Source organism: Trematomus bernacchii, unplaced genomic scaffold, assembly GCF_902827165.1.
Source record: "Trematomus bernacchii unplaced genomic scaffold, fTreBer1.1, whole genome shotgun sequence".
NCBI classification, from domain to species: domain Eukaryota; kingdom Metazoa; phylum Chordata; class Actinopteri; order Perciformes; family Nototheniidae; genus Trematomus; species Trematomus bernacchii.
Window position 1 is genome coordinate 16775875 of NW_022987720.1, and position 17208 is coordinate 16793082.

Consider the following 17208-nt stretch of genomic DNA (forward strand, 5'->3'; position numbering starts at 1 on the left):
TTACTGTTATTGCAGGGAGCTGCCGAAGTCTAATGTCACTCCTTTGTCTCATTACTGCAATGGCAAAGTGCTTTGTTGCTTCAATGACATATTTATCTATACCCACATAAGAGCTGAGATCTGATCTTAGATGTTGTGCAACTAGCCCCTTGTTAGATGAGTAAGAGATGAACAGGGGACAAAGGGTCTGTCTGCGTTTTCTCATTTGGTCTACGTCTGAGTCATTGTTTACAAATGTCACCCAGTCACAGAGTAAAGGTATCGCCATGATTGGCTAACCACTGTGGTAGGTTACACAAAAGGAAAATAAGCATAGATAAAAAAGGGTAATAGACAAGACTGTGATGTTAAGGAGAGGCAGAAAAGAGAGGGAGCGGCCATTGAAGAAACCGATAAAGAGAGAAATGGATGGGTGATGCATTTTAAACTCCCTTAGGTGATGAATTTACATCTTGTCTGTTTTCTGCCACGTCTGCAACAGTGAAACTAACAGGACCAGAGAGGAGTGGTGCGATCCTGCCAATTACAGTCTGCTTGACTGAGGTTTTGCAGCAGCCAATTCTGAAATAAAATGTTAGAGTAGTGCTCTGCGCTGTAGATTGTCAGGATCAAACAATGACCAGAACCCATCAGCTATAGCTGTATATTAGTAATGAAGAGACAGCCCTGCAGTCTTGTGTCCAGCTCCTTTGTCAGAGCCCACACTAGAGCCTCATTTGTGTCCTTTGTCTTCAGGTCATTACTGCTCAAAGAAGCTATAACATTTAATTAAGGGCATATTATTAGTCCAGCACAGGCACAGTGTGCAGTGGAGAGAAATCCAAAAACAGCCCCTAACTGAATATTACATTTAAAGCCATATGGGCTTATGGGCAAAACTGGTTAGGAGAAACCTCTAGATAAACAAATTAGCTTGTCACTGTGTGCTTTTATGGAGTTTTGCCTTGCCGGTGGAAAGAATAGAGATACTTATTAGTATGAATAAACTGTCTTGTGTTCCTTGTGCCTCCCCCCAACAACGTGACTACGATTCCAACCATGTAATCTGCACAAATCTTGGAAGTGTTGTTGAAATCCACTGATCCACTGATCCGCTCAGTGATTAAACAAACAAACAGACAGGAAAATATCAACAAACTTGAGAAAACAAGTGTACAGAGCCGAAATGAAAGGACCATATGTTGAAAATTATAAAAGGGTAATATTCTGTGGAGTTAGCCCAGTGTGAGATGAGATGTATTCTGAGTGGGAAGATATTGGTGGGAGGCCCTAATGGTCATAGAGGCTGGTGCTTCACCACAGGGGTTACATTGGATCATCAGGCTGGATCATTCAGTAACAGATGCAGCGTTCAGATGGTACAAAGCAATAAACTGTATGTCGAATGTGGTGACACGTCCTGCATAACCAACTCAATTGAGTCTCATCCTGAAATGTGAATTACATTGTGGGGAGTGTGTGCTTGAGAATGTGTGAGTGTATGATTGTTATAAAGATACAAACTGATGCTGGATAGATTTCCACAAACGGTGTGTGCAGGATTCCAGTTGATGCAGGATGTTGTGCAGCATGCTCTTTATTCTGAGCACGACACAGATCTATGGAGCCTAATAATGATATTTGTGAGTGCAGCCTGGGAGATATGATATCAGAAAAGGCCATCCCTGGCATTAATATTCCATGCAGCACAAGGAGGGAAAGAGAGAGATTATTTTTCCCTTAAGGAGACAAATCCTCTTCTAATCGTTAACATAAATATTTTCATTTGGTGTCTTTAAGACATGGCAGTCAGCGACTTCTCTGCTAATTCCTTTTGGGACATATCATTATTGATTATTGCCTGGTTGCCTGTGGTAAAACCTCTAATACTTTGAGATTAGAATGATAGAAATACCTCGTAATAATGAGCTGGATAGGGTAACTCATTTCTGCAACCCACAGATTTAATCCCTAATTTAAAGTGTATTGACACCAATACAAGGGTTCCCTCTCATTTGAAAATGCAAACATATTGAGGACTCCGTTGCATTCAAATATAATCTGACAATTTGTATTTCCTTGTTGATCTCAATTTAGTTGAACTTTCCAGAATCATCATTATACCCTGACTTAATCCACAATTTAAACAATCCCACTGTTCACATCAAATAGTCTTTCCATGATCCGCAGCTGCCATTAGACCTCTGTTGGATAAGACCAACAGAGATGTAAGCATGGCAGCTGCAGATATTGATAAAGAACATACAGTACCAAGTCGAAAAATGCCCCTAAAAAGTGAGAAGTATTCCTCTCAAGATCCCTGCTTGCTGTTACTTACACTGAGAGGACTAATAGAAGAGAGCCTGAGAGGGCCACTATCCTGAGGCACTAAGGCTTAAGAGAGAAACCTCTTCTGAATACCTATTCATCACATCACCATTAGTGTGGCTGAAGCACTCAGCTGCTGCTCGGAAAGTTATAACGTGGATTACTGCATTAGATCCCTTATAGTGTGACATGATAGGACAGAGCTGTTGCCTGAGCTCAGCCGTGCAACCTGCTTTCTTTCCTCACCTTGTAGGATGCAAAAATATACTTCTTGCCACACATCTGCTTGAACACAAACTAAACAGTAGATAAACAAGTGCAGACTCTAATCATCATGAGAGCAGGTTTTTATCAGAGCATGACGTTGCTCCCCCGCCTCCCCACAGAAATGCCACTCTACGTTATTTTGGTCTCCCGTCTTGTCTGTCGACACTTCATCTTTTCTTCTCCTTCCTGCTGCTTCCTGTGTCTCTCTTGCCCGAGCGACAGGATGCACATGCCATTGTTTTGTCACGGTCACTGCCGTATTGATTAAGCGATGTGGAGATAATTAAAGGCGATCTGCAAGGAGTGTCAGTGCCAGTGAGCGGAAAAAAAAATCATAGTGACGGAGCGATAGGCCTCTAATTATTATTCTCCTTTTGGTTAGGATGGGAGAGATAATAACCCTGCAGGCACATTCGGCAGGCACAGTCGGAAGGCACTCTGTCTATTTTCCCCCTCTATCCCCGCCTGCAATCTCCAATTTTCATTTCCAGCAACTCCACTCTTTCTTTTCCGCTCTCTATCTCTCTCTCTTACTCTTTTTTTCTCTATCTCTCTCTCTTTCGTTCCTGCCATCTCACTTTACAACCATGCTATCCTGCTCAGCTACTCCAGTGGGCACTTATTCAAACCCAGTCCACATCCTCTCACTTTTTACTAACCCTGATCACCACAGCATCTGCAGTTAACAGCATCTGTCTATGTGTGTGTTATACAGGTATATGTGTGTGTGTGTGTGTGTGTGTGTGTGTGTGTGTGTGTGTGTGTGTGTTACTAAATGATATGTACCTTATATAGTGTTTAATTATTAGTTAATGCACATTATTGCTTTTATATACAGCACCATTTTTTTCTTAGCTTTAATTAATGCTGTACATTAACATAATTTGAATGCACATACAGTATGCAAACCCATTGCCAAACGTATTACTGAGGGACTGGAGCTTTTATTTAGAGTCAAGCAGAAATACATGTTGTTCTTTGTAAGGGCTGTCTTTGTTCGTCTGAGGCTGTCGGTTATTGAGAAAAAAAATGTGAAAAATGTTGCGGACTGAGAACTCTGGGCAAGCTCAAGGCCATTGTTTAAAAATAATGTTTTGTTTATATACTCTGTAAATAATCATAAGGGCATGACGAGCAGTGGATTCATTGCCCTGCTGGAAAACCAAGGGCTCACGAGAAAAGTTCCTTCCCATTAGTATGCTCATCTCAATGCGGTCCTTCTGATCTATGATGGATGAGTGGAAAAATGTGCGTGTTACATAATTTCTCCCCAATTTTGTGTGATCCATCAAATCTACATCAAATATATTTCGGTTGATGTCATCAGTTCTACACATATCCATGATATTATTTAATATAATACATACTGAGTTCTCTAGTTGTGACTTCTACTTCCAGATGTGGTGTTCAGATCCAGTGTTACACATTCAAGTGTCTGTGTGTGTTCTGAAGACTTGGACAAATCCCTGGAGGGGGAGGGGGGGGGGGGGGGGGGGTTCAGAATCAGGCGGCATAATAATGTAAGCTGGTGTTCCTTCCGCTGGAGCATCTTGTTATCTGCTCTCTCCTACATGTAGTGTCTTTATCAAAGGACCTCTCTACCTATGGCACCGTGGGGCTGCAGAGAGCTCTGCCAGCCTGCTTGATATGCAGCAGTGTCTGGTGGCTGCTGGGCTCCCACGCCTCCCTGACTGGAGCCTTTAAGCCTTGGCGCAGTCAGAGAGAGCCTCCCTCATCAATGGCCCTACTGAGTGGCTGTGACAGTGCCACGTGGAAAACACATCGATTAAATGGTTCCTCTTTCCACCCGCTTCTGCTGCGGCGTAGAGCTCTCATCCTTCATTCCCCAAAATGAAACCCCAGCAATTGAGTTAGCTTTCAGCATGGGAGGCAATGCTGTCACACTCACACATGGCAATGCAGAGTGGATCATGTGAAATAGGAGGAGAGGGAGACAAAGTGGAGAAAAACAGATACAAGAGATAGAGGTATAGAAAAGAGGCGTAGTACAGTCTGAGTAGTTCAACTAAAAGATTTACTCTTACCTCACCTCTGAGTCCATGTCAGCTGATTCTACAGCTCCCCAAAACATGAACGTGTTAATTAACTTGGGCTATTGAAAAGAAAACTATGCCGACTATAATAAACCAAACCTTTTTTTTTTAATATAAAACAAGATTTCCCAGGAGTGTGGTAGGTTGTCCGGGCATGTGATCGAGCAGGTGGAGGCAGAATCTATATCGGGTGTTTGATAATGCATAACACTCTCTGATATGGGATGTGTGTTTTCCGATAAAAGCAAAGACATGTGAAGAGCACCGTTCATAGCAACTTGCCCAATCTGCTCAGTCTTATGAAAGCTTTTGTATCAGAGCGAAAGAGGAGCTCTAGGCGCAACAGCCATATTTATATTCCAATCTTCTACACAGAAACCCACATTGCCAGGCTCATAAAAGATTCATCGAGTAGGGGAAAGCAAGGTCGTACAGAAAACTGGTCAGAAGGTGCTATACTGCAATGCAAAAAAAGAGCAGATGGACGCAAAAAATAATCATTGGGTGAGTCCCACGGTGACAGTTACTTAGGTAACGTGTGTTGTTGCCCTTATTACTGGTGGCTGTGTGTCCGGCATTGACCAGATGATGAACCGTGTCTGTGCTCTAATTGGCATCTGTCACTCATACTATAACCTGCGACAGGCATAACTGGCACAGCCGTATTTATGATGGTGTCGATTCAATGCGTTGCTTTGCTCTCTGTCGGCTGTGGATCCCATTCCTGACATGTTTGTGAACTAGAGAGCAAAGGGGAGAGAGAAAAGGAGATGGTAACAATGTGTGTGAAAGAGAGCTGTGCGTGTGCATGTGCATGCGCACGTGCATGTGTGTGCTTGTTCTGGGTGTTGTCAGAGAAATGTCACTCTTGCTTAGAGTCACAGACATAAACCTCTGGGAGTCCTGCACCCTCGAGCACACTCACACAGAAGGAAAGAGAGAAAGTGGGGTAGAGATTGCGATATAGGGATGATATTCATCCCACCAGTCAAGCTGATCCTTCCATACTCTGTTGACAGCAACCATACAAATAACCTGCTATACATTTTATGGGGAAACTGAATATTTTGAGAAAATAGTTGTGCATCAGTCAATCATTGTGAAATTGTCTGGAAGAGAGAATTCGGGTCGGAAGGGCACATGTCCTCTACTTTTTCTTTCCTCCTGCATGTATAAAAGTAATCAGTCCCTGAGTGTACAGCTGGATGCTGGTAAGCTGCCAGGTTAACCCTGTCTGTATAAAGGAGAACTGTATCCAGTTCCCAAAAGACCTTTTTAATTACGAGCAGACCAGAGTCAGCCAGCTCAGTCCATGGGATGGCTTATGGTCATTTTACTAAAGCAGCCGCTGGGTTTTCAACAAGACAGAAAGCATCAACAGAGGTCATTTAGATCCCACAGAACCCCAGAGCATATGTAGTGGTCAGTCCGTAGCTCTGAATGAGTAGTTGGTCATTTAAAACATGGACTAAATACCAAGGGTACCAGACTTTTATCTCTGACTTTGACAATATGAGTTTGAAGCATGTGTCCCCTGGTTCTAAAGTACTTGCAATATTCATCTCCTTTCATGGTTTCAAAAATAAAGGCAGAGAGTAATCATAAAGGATCATGTGCTGTACGATTACAAATCCAAAGCGTGCAAGCCATTTAGTTTCCCTTTGTCAATTAGTTTTTTGTTGTGATTTTGTTAGTAAAGCATTGTAGGGTTGAGTAATAATGAGAAAATCATATATCAAATTAGAATTGCATAAAGACTTCTAGCAATGTTGTATGGTTGGCTATTGGTTCTTGGACAAAATGTTTACCCAATGAGATTTTTTATTAAAAAAATAGCAGTAATGAGAATAAAATGATTTAGTAAGTGAGACCAAGAATAGGACAGCCACAGCAGTCTGGAAAGTTCAGAAAATGACATCAGTTGAATATGATGCATCTTTTAAAGCCGGGAAAACACAACACTTATTACAATATACGAAATCCTGGGCAATAACCTAATCTGAAATCATGATATTGTTTTAATATCACTACATTTCTCTGATGTAGTATGAATATAAGATCACAGTTTGTTTCAGGTCAGATCGGTCAATGACCGGTCAATTTTCATGCAGAATTTACATTTCATATGTACCCATGATATGGAGAGGGGGATTCCAGCTGGAAAGGTAACGCCATACTGACACACCCTCTGTAGCTCAGGGGCCCGACCATGGCGGGGACACACTGTCAGTCTGAGAGTCAGGCCACTGACCTCACATGCTTCCCTACCCTGCCTCCCATCTGTTAACCAATTAGACTGCTGACCGCTACCTGCCTTTCGTGCCTCATCTAAGGCACCGCAGTAGCAAAATCAGTCACCCATTTCACCCACGGCCGCATTCGCAAAAAAGCTCACCGCCACCATCATCACACGCTAATATCACCCCTGTGTGAGTCATGAGCAGACCACATTTATAAAACTGACCCAGAAACAGGTACATCATCATTAAAAAGCTAAGCACTTAAACAGGCACACACACCTCACTGTCCATTAAAAAACACACATCCTAACCACCTCTTCTTTTATCAACACACCTGCTGTACCGGAAAGGTTACAGCATTTATTTGCTCTAAATCCTCACCACCAACACAACATGTTACATACGTATCCTAACTTTAAGCTAGCCATTTAGTAAAGAAGGTGTTACCTTAGTAATCATGTTGTTACCCTTTTAAGGACCAAATTATCAGAGGGCAGACAAGGCCTAACAATTATACAGTACACACACACACACACTCACACTCACACTCACACTCACACTCACACTCACACTCACACACACAGGCGCCTCTGATGATAAAGCAGTGGGCAACATGAAAGCACATCAAACATTAAGATGTGGGAGTGAACAGCGGACAGAACAAAGGCTCAATAGCTCTCTGTGCTCCAGCTTTTCTTAAGCAGCATCTCTTTATGACACAGATCTCTTTACAGTGGTAAGACTCGCACAATGTGGTATCATTATCGTGCACTGATTCCGGCTCTGCCCTAATCAGTCATGACACAAGCACATACTGTTCAATCTCTTCAAGCAGCACTGAATCAAACATAATGCAACCTCATTATATGTGGCTGATTATGAAGCACCTTTTCATATTTACAGCGAGTGCATGAAGGTGGATGCAGGAGTGGCTCATCAAACCCAACCTGCTCACTTACTCACCCACATTGTGCTCTACATTATTGTTAGTGACTGACAGGCAGCAAAAATGCGTCTGTTATACTTTTTTTACAGAGCAAACTACACTAAACTTACATATTATTGATATTAATGTGTGACTCATCTTATAGCCACACTAGTGTACTTGAATATTAACATTATTACATGATAAATGAAGCCTAATCTGCATGCAAAACGCGTCATTTCCTTGTTTTAGTTTTAAAGTTTGATCTGTGTGTTGCAGCTTGACCTTCCAAGGGCTTGTTCGTGGTCATGCAGTGTTAGTCATTTAGCAAACGCGGGTTCTGTCACAGCATAGCAAGGTGTTTTTTTATAGTTGAGTGTGTCTCCTTGTTGCTCACTGGCAGATTTACACCCCTGCTCTTGCTGATTTTCATTTGTTTAATTCTCTTGGTGGAGGTTAGGCTGCTGCTTGGCAGAACACATTCTGTCCAGCCTGCTACTGTACCTAGTGTCCTTCCTCCTGGGAAACATACACTCACATCTTTGTCATCCAGATTAATTCCTTCATATTTATCAAAGCTTTTAAGAGTTAGTCTTGCTGAAAAAATCTGTTTAAAAGATGTCTTGTTGGATATTATCCAACCAGATGTTTGTCCTGCCTGGCTCTGATTGAGCTGAGGTCTGAAGTTTTGTTGTCCTCACATGCAGAGACACTGTAAATAGTATTATTAGCATGTCACTTTTCCTATTTGTTCATGGAATGAGACCTAATATATGTGAGGTTTGTCAATAATACTGATACACAGTCTTCTCAAAATAGCAACATATAGCGGCCCCATAATTTGCGTCAATAAAACCATTTAAATCCAGTGACACTTACTGTATATCACAGCAATAAGTACTGTATCATTAATTAAACGTAAATAAACGTAATGTTTGTGTCTAAGGATGGTTTAGTGTTTAGTGATTTAGAAGAGCCCTCTCCTTTGCAGTACTTGCTTTTTAGCTTTAATTTGGCTGGGTGATTTTCTGGTCGAATCATCACACCAATCTGGAATGAGTAAACACAGCTTAATAAGGTCCTAAATAGTGGCCTGTTCAAACTGATTGTTTATCGTGATCCCTGGTGAGAGAAAGGATCAAGTATATTACTGAAACATGTTTCCAATTGCTCAGTGTTCTGACTCACTCTTTGAGAATGACAAGCAAGTTTTCTCCCCCATTGCATTTGATGTTTGTACAGCCACACTAAAGCAAGTGTTTATTTCAATCACTCTCAACCATGTTGGGAGTCTTCAAGACCAGACATCCTAAACCAATAACTGTATTCCTCTGGCACCCCCTTACGCAGTTGCTTTGCCTCCAAACCTGATTGTAAATCTTTCAAAAAACATTAAGCAATCTTACCGTAAACAGAAACTGGGCAGCTACAGAAAACAAACTCAAGAAATCTTGGGTCCCCTTGGAAAGTATGACCTCACATATCATTCAGGCTCCAGCAAGCTTTTTCAATCACTTTGTCCGTTGGACAGGAATATTAGTGCAACACACAGCTTTTTGATTTGGAAGCATTCTTTTGACTACAACACAATGTGATTTGTTTCATTCAAAGCCTTTGTTTTCAACAAAGCAGTTATATTTATTCTTGAGGTTTAAGGGCAGCTGTCACCAACCAAATTCAGTTACTTTGTATGTGATAAAAGTAATGTTTCACACTGAATTGTATTGTTAAATTCCTTTGTTTGTTGAAAACATGAACACAATATCCAGTCATCTCATTGTTCACGTTAGTCATCGGCCACATTAAATCCCATTTATATACACTAAATGGAGCAGGATAAATTAGGCTGTGCATCCATATTTGCTGTTCAATTTAAAATTTGAAACAATCAATAATAAGCTATTAAATCAGACAAAAGAAAATCTGAGTTTCACAGAAAAGTATGCTATTATCCTATCATTTCAAAGAAGAGTCAAAATGAGTTTTTTCATTCAATATTTGGAATGTATTTTTCTAAATAATATTAACTTTACATGGTTTAAACCTTGCAGAAAGATTTTGAGCACACAATTCTCAGATTTTCTGGTACTTAAAGAGAAGATATGTCGCGTTTAAGGTTTATTTAAGATCATCCAGTAAAGTTAGACATCCTAAATAGATTTTTTTTAATGTGTTATTATAGCCGGTTACAGTATACTATGTGTCTGTATAGTAAATCCATTACCTCCAAAATCATGAACACACATACACGCATATCAGTGTGTCCTGTCATACATGGCTTGATGTACAAGACATCTGTGGCAAGGTCAAGCAGGTGCCCATCTGTACACTGAGGGCCCCCAGGGCTTTATGGGTACTTAACAAACGTGTGCAGTGAACGAACAAGTGCATCTGTCTCATTAAAGCTCTCTTAATATTTCATACAGGCTTGTGCTGAGACTGTGACAGAAAATATGTGAATATCTCGACTCTGGTGGAAAGTAATGTTGGTGTCATTGCAGTGGATATGCACCAAGTCATCAATTCTTTATGTTTGACTTGCAATCTTCCGTGTCATATTTTCTTTCAGACCTTTAAATATTTAATGCAAACACTTACAACAAATTGTCCCCCAAGGCCAATTACAGTGTGCACCCATTGAAGAAGGGGTGAGTGATGATAGCAAGTCATCAGCTACATTGTCTGTGTCACTTTAGCAAGTATTTACCAGTGACATGTATGTCTCTTCATTTATTGAAGAACATCTAAAGTGCTGTGTGGATGCGTGTAGAATAGAACACGTTTTGTAATTGACACTTTGTTTGCTTAGTTAATACATTTGAGTTTTGGACTTTCAGGGAAGGTTAAATCAGTTATCATGCATGCAAAAACGTATAGGAGTTTAAAATGCACATCAACACATTTGAATTGTTTCATTTTGTCTTAATCGTGAGGCTAGGGATGTGTTCAATCTGATTGTTGAATTAGAGACCTGGGAACTGCTGTGCCTTGTTTCATACCACTCAGAATAAAATCAATTGGTTTTCATGTAATAGCCTACCATCTGTGATGTACATGTTATACTTTGAACCTGGCACACAGGTGTACAGCACATCCTGTAGACTTAAAACATACTGTAGCTTTTGTTAAAGGTCAACTGCAGTTCCAGCTTGCCCTGTAGACATGCCATATAAAACCCTAATGTATGCTGCATGCAACATATGGGCTTTACATGTTACAGCATATTTCCTCAGTCTGAAATGTAGAACATTTGAATGTATCTGCTGTATGGAGCTAAAGGTGCGAACCTGTGCCATCCAACATATCGGCACTTTTTGTGCACTCCTAAATAACAGGCACATTGTACCAGCAGACCTTGCACATGTGTAGGCTGCCATGCTGCTTGTATGCTGACCAGATGAACCCCTGCAAGTTCAAATGCTCTGCCTTGACTGAAAGCTTTTCTGGGTCAAATAATTTTCTGTCCTTCACTTCAATTTACAACGGTCACATCAAAGCTCGTCATTTTTAGCAAAGGGACGCAGCTTTCTCGAGTGTCATGCACAACACAGCACGCCACACAATCACGCAGACACCCGTCACACATCTCCAGGATCTACAACCGTTTGTTGGCTGCTATGGCACACTACTAATTACGCATGGCTTGTAGATCCTGTATACAAACTGTCAGTGTCGGTTCCTTTCAGTTTAATCAACGCGTGTGTGTGTCTCTCCAGGAGCCTTTGGACCTCTCTGTCATTGATGGAGAGGTGGACAGGAAGAGCTGTAATCAACGACCTCCAGGGCATCAAACGTATCAGTCAAATCATTACTCTTTTTCCGTTAAAATATTTCATCACCATGTTCCAGTCATCTAGTCCACTAAATACTACATATTGCTTCAAGATGCCATTCAGAAACTGAGTGAGACTTAAATTCCCGGAATAAAACGATAAGTGAGCCCAGCTGGATTCACATTAACTGCAGTTATGCTTGTTGTAAGTTTCTCTATGCTCCTTGCTTGTCATCAGCTCGTTAGGTTGCATACTGAACAATAGCAATTTTTCTATTAAATGCTGCAACATTCATTGTCCAGTCTTTGCACTGCACTGAATTGAAATTATGTTTCCAGTTTTGTAACAGTCTACTCGTAAGCCGTGTGTTCTTGCTTAAATGATACATGTTGGGAACTTTTAAACAATGCTTATTCATAGCGTGTAAGCGTTTAAGCCAGAGTCCTTACCTCACAGGGCATGACAGCTAACATCACAAGCAGGAACATGGCACTGAAGAGATGCATCCTAGTCGAAATGATAGCGTCCCAGCCGACACCAGCTCCCGCAGCTCTCCCTCCGTCCGTGTCCCTCACTGGGGCGGTTTCTTCAGATACAGAGGGCTTCCTTTAACGCTGTGTCGGCTGTGCGCCACCAACCTCATCCCCAGGACGCACGGCAGACCTCTCTGGCTCGGTGAAGCCACCAGTCGCGTGTCTTTCGTGGAGCATAGACTTTTTAGCAGCCCTCCCAATTTCCCTCGGTGGAGAAACTCCGCAGATAAATGTGTGGAGAGGAAGATCGGCGGTCCCCTCCCTCCTGCAAAATAACTGCGACTGAGCGAGACGGATCGGAGGAGAGTCGCAGAGGTTGGAAGGTGACTGCTGTGCTTGCAAGGTACCGACGCTAGGAGCAGCACGTCTATGTGCCGGGAGCACAGTGAAAGAAGTACCACTCTTTGACGCAGCCAAGCTTGGCCGTGCGCGTGTGTCTATATGTGTGTGTGAGAGAGAGACAGAGAGGAAGAAAGAGAGAGAGAGACCTGCTTGCACTGAGAGTATTATTGCTCAAGTGATTGAAATACATACAGAGAGATATAGATAGATAGATAGATAGATAGATTGATTGATAGATAGATAGATAGAAGCATTGCTTCCATTGATGATGCTGCATGCTTAACAAAATAGAGTGATAACTTTCTGCATTTAAAAGATCAGGGTGGTGACTGTCAAAGCGATACCATCAATTCAGTGATGACACATATCCAATTAGAACTGCCTGAAGAAATGTGTTTATTTATGGTTTACATTGTGCAAATCACCAATTATCCCGTTTTTATTCCAATTTTGTTATCCCATTGCCCCATATTTGTCGGTATATTGTAGCCCATTTACTGGTATAACATAGATAGATAGATAGAAGCATTGCTCAGTGATGATGCTGCGTGCTTAACAAAATGTTTCCACCAGAATGACAGATACCTCAAGAAAGAGCTGACATTTAGCATTGATAATGTCATCCTGCCTATAAGCCCAATGGTGAGTGATAACTTTCTGCATTTAAAGATCAGGATGGTGACTGTCAAAGCGATAATACCATCAATTCAGTGCTGACACATATCCAATTAGAAGATTCCAAAATAGAGGGACTCTCTGAGGTTTAGGTAAATGATAAAGATTATTCTGTCTCCGCTTACAATGGAGATAATGAATGTTGTTAGCCAACAGATAATTAAATGAAATAATAAGTCTTTCCCAGGCCAGGGGAGATTGTGAATGTGCACTGTTGTGGGTTTTTCAACAGTAGCTAATATGGTGTGAAAGGCATAAAAAGGTATCTCTTAAAGCAGTGGTGAACGTTATTATAGTTTATCACGTGGAGAACAGTTAAATATCCCACACACAGGGACATGTTTGGACTGGAAGGCTCTTGTTGCTTCTTCTCCAGATTTATCATCATTCGAACAGCCTGAACAAATGTGTTTATTTATGGTTTACATTGTACAAATCACCAATTATCCCTTTTTATTCCAATTTTGTTATCCCATTGTCCCATATTTGTCGATATATTGTAACCCATTTACTGATATAACTCTGTAAAATTTTATTATTTGAAAAAACAACATTGTCAGCATGGATTTTAGATCTGGCAATGTGCTGGCCTGTGCCGTCCAGCCCTTGCCTGTATGGTTCAGCAGACAGTTGACTTTCTTCACCCCTGCTGCTGCCCCTCAGTCGCATGGTGCACACCCCTCTATTTTCCCAGCAGGAAAAAACACAAGGAGGTGAAATGAGACTCTGTTGTGGGAGCAAGGGAGAGAGGGGGTGTATAAGGAAAGAAAGAAACAAACAAGATCACAGGAAATACAGTATTTCTGCCTTCCTCTGCTCTAGTTTTCATCAATGTTATTGTTTCTTCATTTAACTGTATACCATCCTGAATAATGTCTCTTCTTAGATACATACAGTACAGCATGAGGCTGGGAATTAACAGCCATGTCTGCCAGGTTGAGTAAAACTGATGTTGAATCATTGCATGGGGTCAGTTAGTGCCAGTGTTTTCAATGGTCATGCTGATGATAACTGTGCAAACAAACTCCTCCTTCCTCCTGGTTGCTCTCGACCATCTCCCCTACAGTCACAGTTTAGACCCATTTACACGCAAACGCAAACAAAACGCAAACGAACCGAATACGATATCAACAAAGTATTCCGTTCACACGAGACCGCTCGGGAGCGCTGGAGACGCTACATATGTCGGGCCTGTAAGTGGCGCTGTACTTCCGCACGAGACCGCTCGAAAGCGCTGAAGACGCTGTAGTACATATGCCGGGCCTGTAAGTGGCGCTGTACTTTCGCCACAAAATATACCAAAAGCAGCGAAGAAGACCCCCGAGCATGGTTGCCATGGTTGCCCTTCTGTTTATGCCCCGTGGTAGATTTAGCAACATGTAGTTCATGTAATTCTCCATGTCCACTTGTTGCTGATGGTTGTGGTAGAGGAGCTGTAGATTTTGCACTAACATCTGTAGCATGGTCGAGCTGTAGATTTTGCACTAACATCTGTAGCATGGTCAGTAGCAGTAGCAGTAGCTACTGACAGTAGCTACTGACCGTGAGCAGCAGAGGTGGGGAGGGGTGGGGCTATGGCTTCATCGTTATCAGGAAATTATCGTATAGGGCGTACACACGGAGCCGTTTGGCCCCCCAGAGCGTTCCGTTTGCAGATCTATCCACCTTGGGACCCGTTATCGTTTGCGGGGTCCGTTTCCGCGTTTCCGTTACGGCCTCGTTTGAACGAACGGGCTATACGAAAGAGAAAAGTAGCAGATACAACCATTTGCGTTCTCGTGTAAGCAGCACCTTAGAGGCCTGGGGCGTTGAGGGAGCTGGGGGAATGTTTCTGAAGTAAATGCAAATAAAGCATAATCCATTTGTCAAAGATGCAGCATTTTTCTCCTTTTATCCCTGATCAGTCCAAGAAGGCTAGAGAAAGGATGGAATAGGCCTTTAGGGCTGCTCTGTGTCTCTGTATTCTCTGGCAGGCTTTCTCTCTCTCTCTCTCCCTCTCTTTTATCCTGTCACCTCACATGTGACTGCACTGTTTCAGGCAGATGTGTCAGTAAAACCACAAATGTTCACGTTGTTCCGTTCTAGACCTTTTTCAGCTTCTCTGAACAGATCAACTCAATCTCTCTCTCTTTTCCACTCCTTGTCTTATCATGGTTACCCTCAGTGTTTATGTTTGTTATTGACTTACAGTTGTTTGATTGTATTTCATGCTTTATGATTTAATCTGGGATTTCTCTGTGTGTTTCTCTGTATGAGTGTGTTGCTCAAATATTTGAGGCGATGCAACACATCATGGCCTGAGGACTACATTTAACAACCACTAGCCTTTCTGTTCTTCTGAGCGTGAATTTTTTACTCTGACTGCCTACAGGCTTGTCTAAAAGTATACTTCTTTAGCATTTAAAACACAGCTGTTAAAATGGGACTATTTGTATTGAGCCACCGCTGCCAAGCCTATTATTATATAGATTTTCAATTTACAGGAGTTGTTTCTGTTCGAGTAATTGGAAAGCAAGAAGAGTTTTAAACACGCTGTGAGAATGAACAGTTGTAGAGCAGAGGCGGAGCAAGTGGAGCTTAGTTTTTGTTCATGTTATGTGAACATTAGACAGGGGAATAGGCCCAGTGAGTGACTAGATTGTAGATCATCACACAGACATACACAGACAGTCTAATTGGATTTTGTGAAGTTGGAGAACACAAGTTGCCCTATCCATCTAGCAAACATTGGAGTTTGTCCTATAACAGAGCGTGTGGTTGTTATTGATCTTCATAATGTTTCTGCTATTGCGGTTGCGGCAGAGTTATCATGTACAGTAGACCATATGCTTCCTGAAAGTATCCAGAATCCTGAATCTATATTGGGTAAGCAAATAAAATCATTTTAAGCAGTCTTTGGCTTAAATGTTAATACTCACTGATTAATTCGCAGACAGGCAATCTATCACACCCAAACACAGTTCACTACAACATCAACATGTCAATGAACACACAGATGGAGAAGTGTTAACACCGACACTTCTGCAAACATAACACGGATATCAAAGCCAACACAAAAGCTGCGTGCAAACATTTCACAACACCGCTTGTAGCTCTTATTTGAGACTCACACTTTCTAATGGTTCTCTAATCATCTCACACCTATTTAAAGAGCATGAAACACCTCATTCATCAGTAATGGTGCAAATTATTGGTTCAGATGGACTGCCAAAGCACATGCACCTGCTGAGTTTGTCTTTACACTTCACTGGGCCGGCTGTGGTTCAGGATGTAGCAGCTCATCCACTTATCGGAAGATCGGCATTCAATCCCCGGCTCCTTCAGTCCACATGTCGGAGTGTCCTCTGGCGAGATCCTGAACCCAGAATTGTGTGTGATAGGATGAATCTTGGCATTAAGTGGAGGGGCTTTGAGTGGACAGAAGACTAGAAAGACACTGTATCAATGCAATTCCATTTACCTGTCTTTCTTTTAGAAACTTTATCTACAAATTAAATTTCAGGATCAGGAAATATCTCAGGCACAACATTGCTCAATGTGGACATCAGTTTTTCACAGGATTTATCCAAAGCTGTTATTCTTTTTAATTTAAAATGTCCATTCTTAAACGTCTTTTCTGTCAGATCAGAATCATAGACAACTCGCTAAATCCCCCCTCTCCTTTTTTACAGATGAGGAAAAGCCGTATGCAATTTGATCTGGAAAAACACAGGACAAGTGATGGTGAGAACTTCAGGTCAGAGGTTAAGAGTGCTCTGTTTCCATAGCAATGCTCGCCCGAGTGCCCAGAGGGGAAGGTGTGAAATCCTCAATTGCTGCCTGAAGATGGATTCAAACATAGCTTTTCACACCCTCTGTTGGTCTGTCTCGCTTTACTACCTGCACGTCACCAAGGCAACCAGGGCAAGGACAACTCGGATTCAGTTGGGCTTTTTCCACGAGGAGGCCATGCCATGCTTCATGTCTGTGCCTTGCCATAATTCAGCAAACATCATCAATCTCCATCTAGATCAGGGGTGGGGAACCTCCGGCCTCCGGGCCGTATACGGCCCGTGAGACCATTTGATACGGCCCTCGAAGTAATTTATAAAC

At 41.9% G+C, this 17208-nt stretch overlaps 1 protein-coding gene across 1 annotated transcript in view; it reads right to left on the minus strand.

Moving 5' to 3' along the window:
* Window positions 1-12453, minus strand: part of olfm2a (olfactomedin 2a) — a 42888-nt gene extending 30435 nt beyond the window's left edge. The window contains exon 1 of the mRNA XM_034143071.1: window positions 12016-12453. Coding sequence (XP_033998962.1) covers window positions 12016-12072 — 57 coding nt within the window. The 5' untranslated portion in view covers window positions 12073-12453. The remainder of the gene's footprint in view (window positions 1-12015) is intronic.
* Window positions 12454-17208: the final 4755 nt, after the last annotated feature.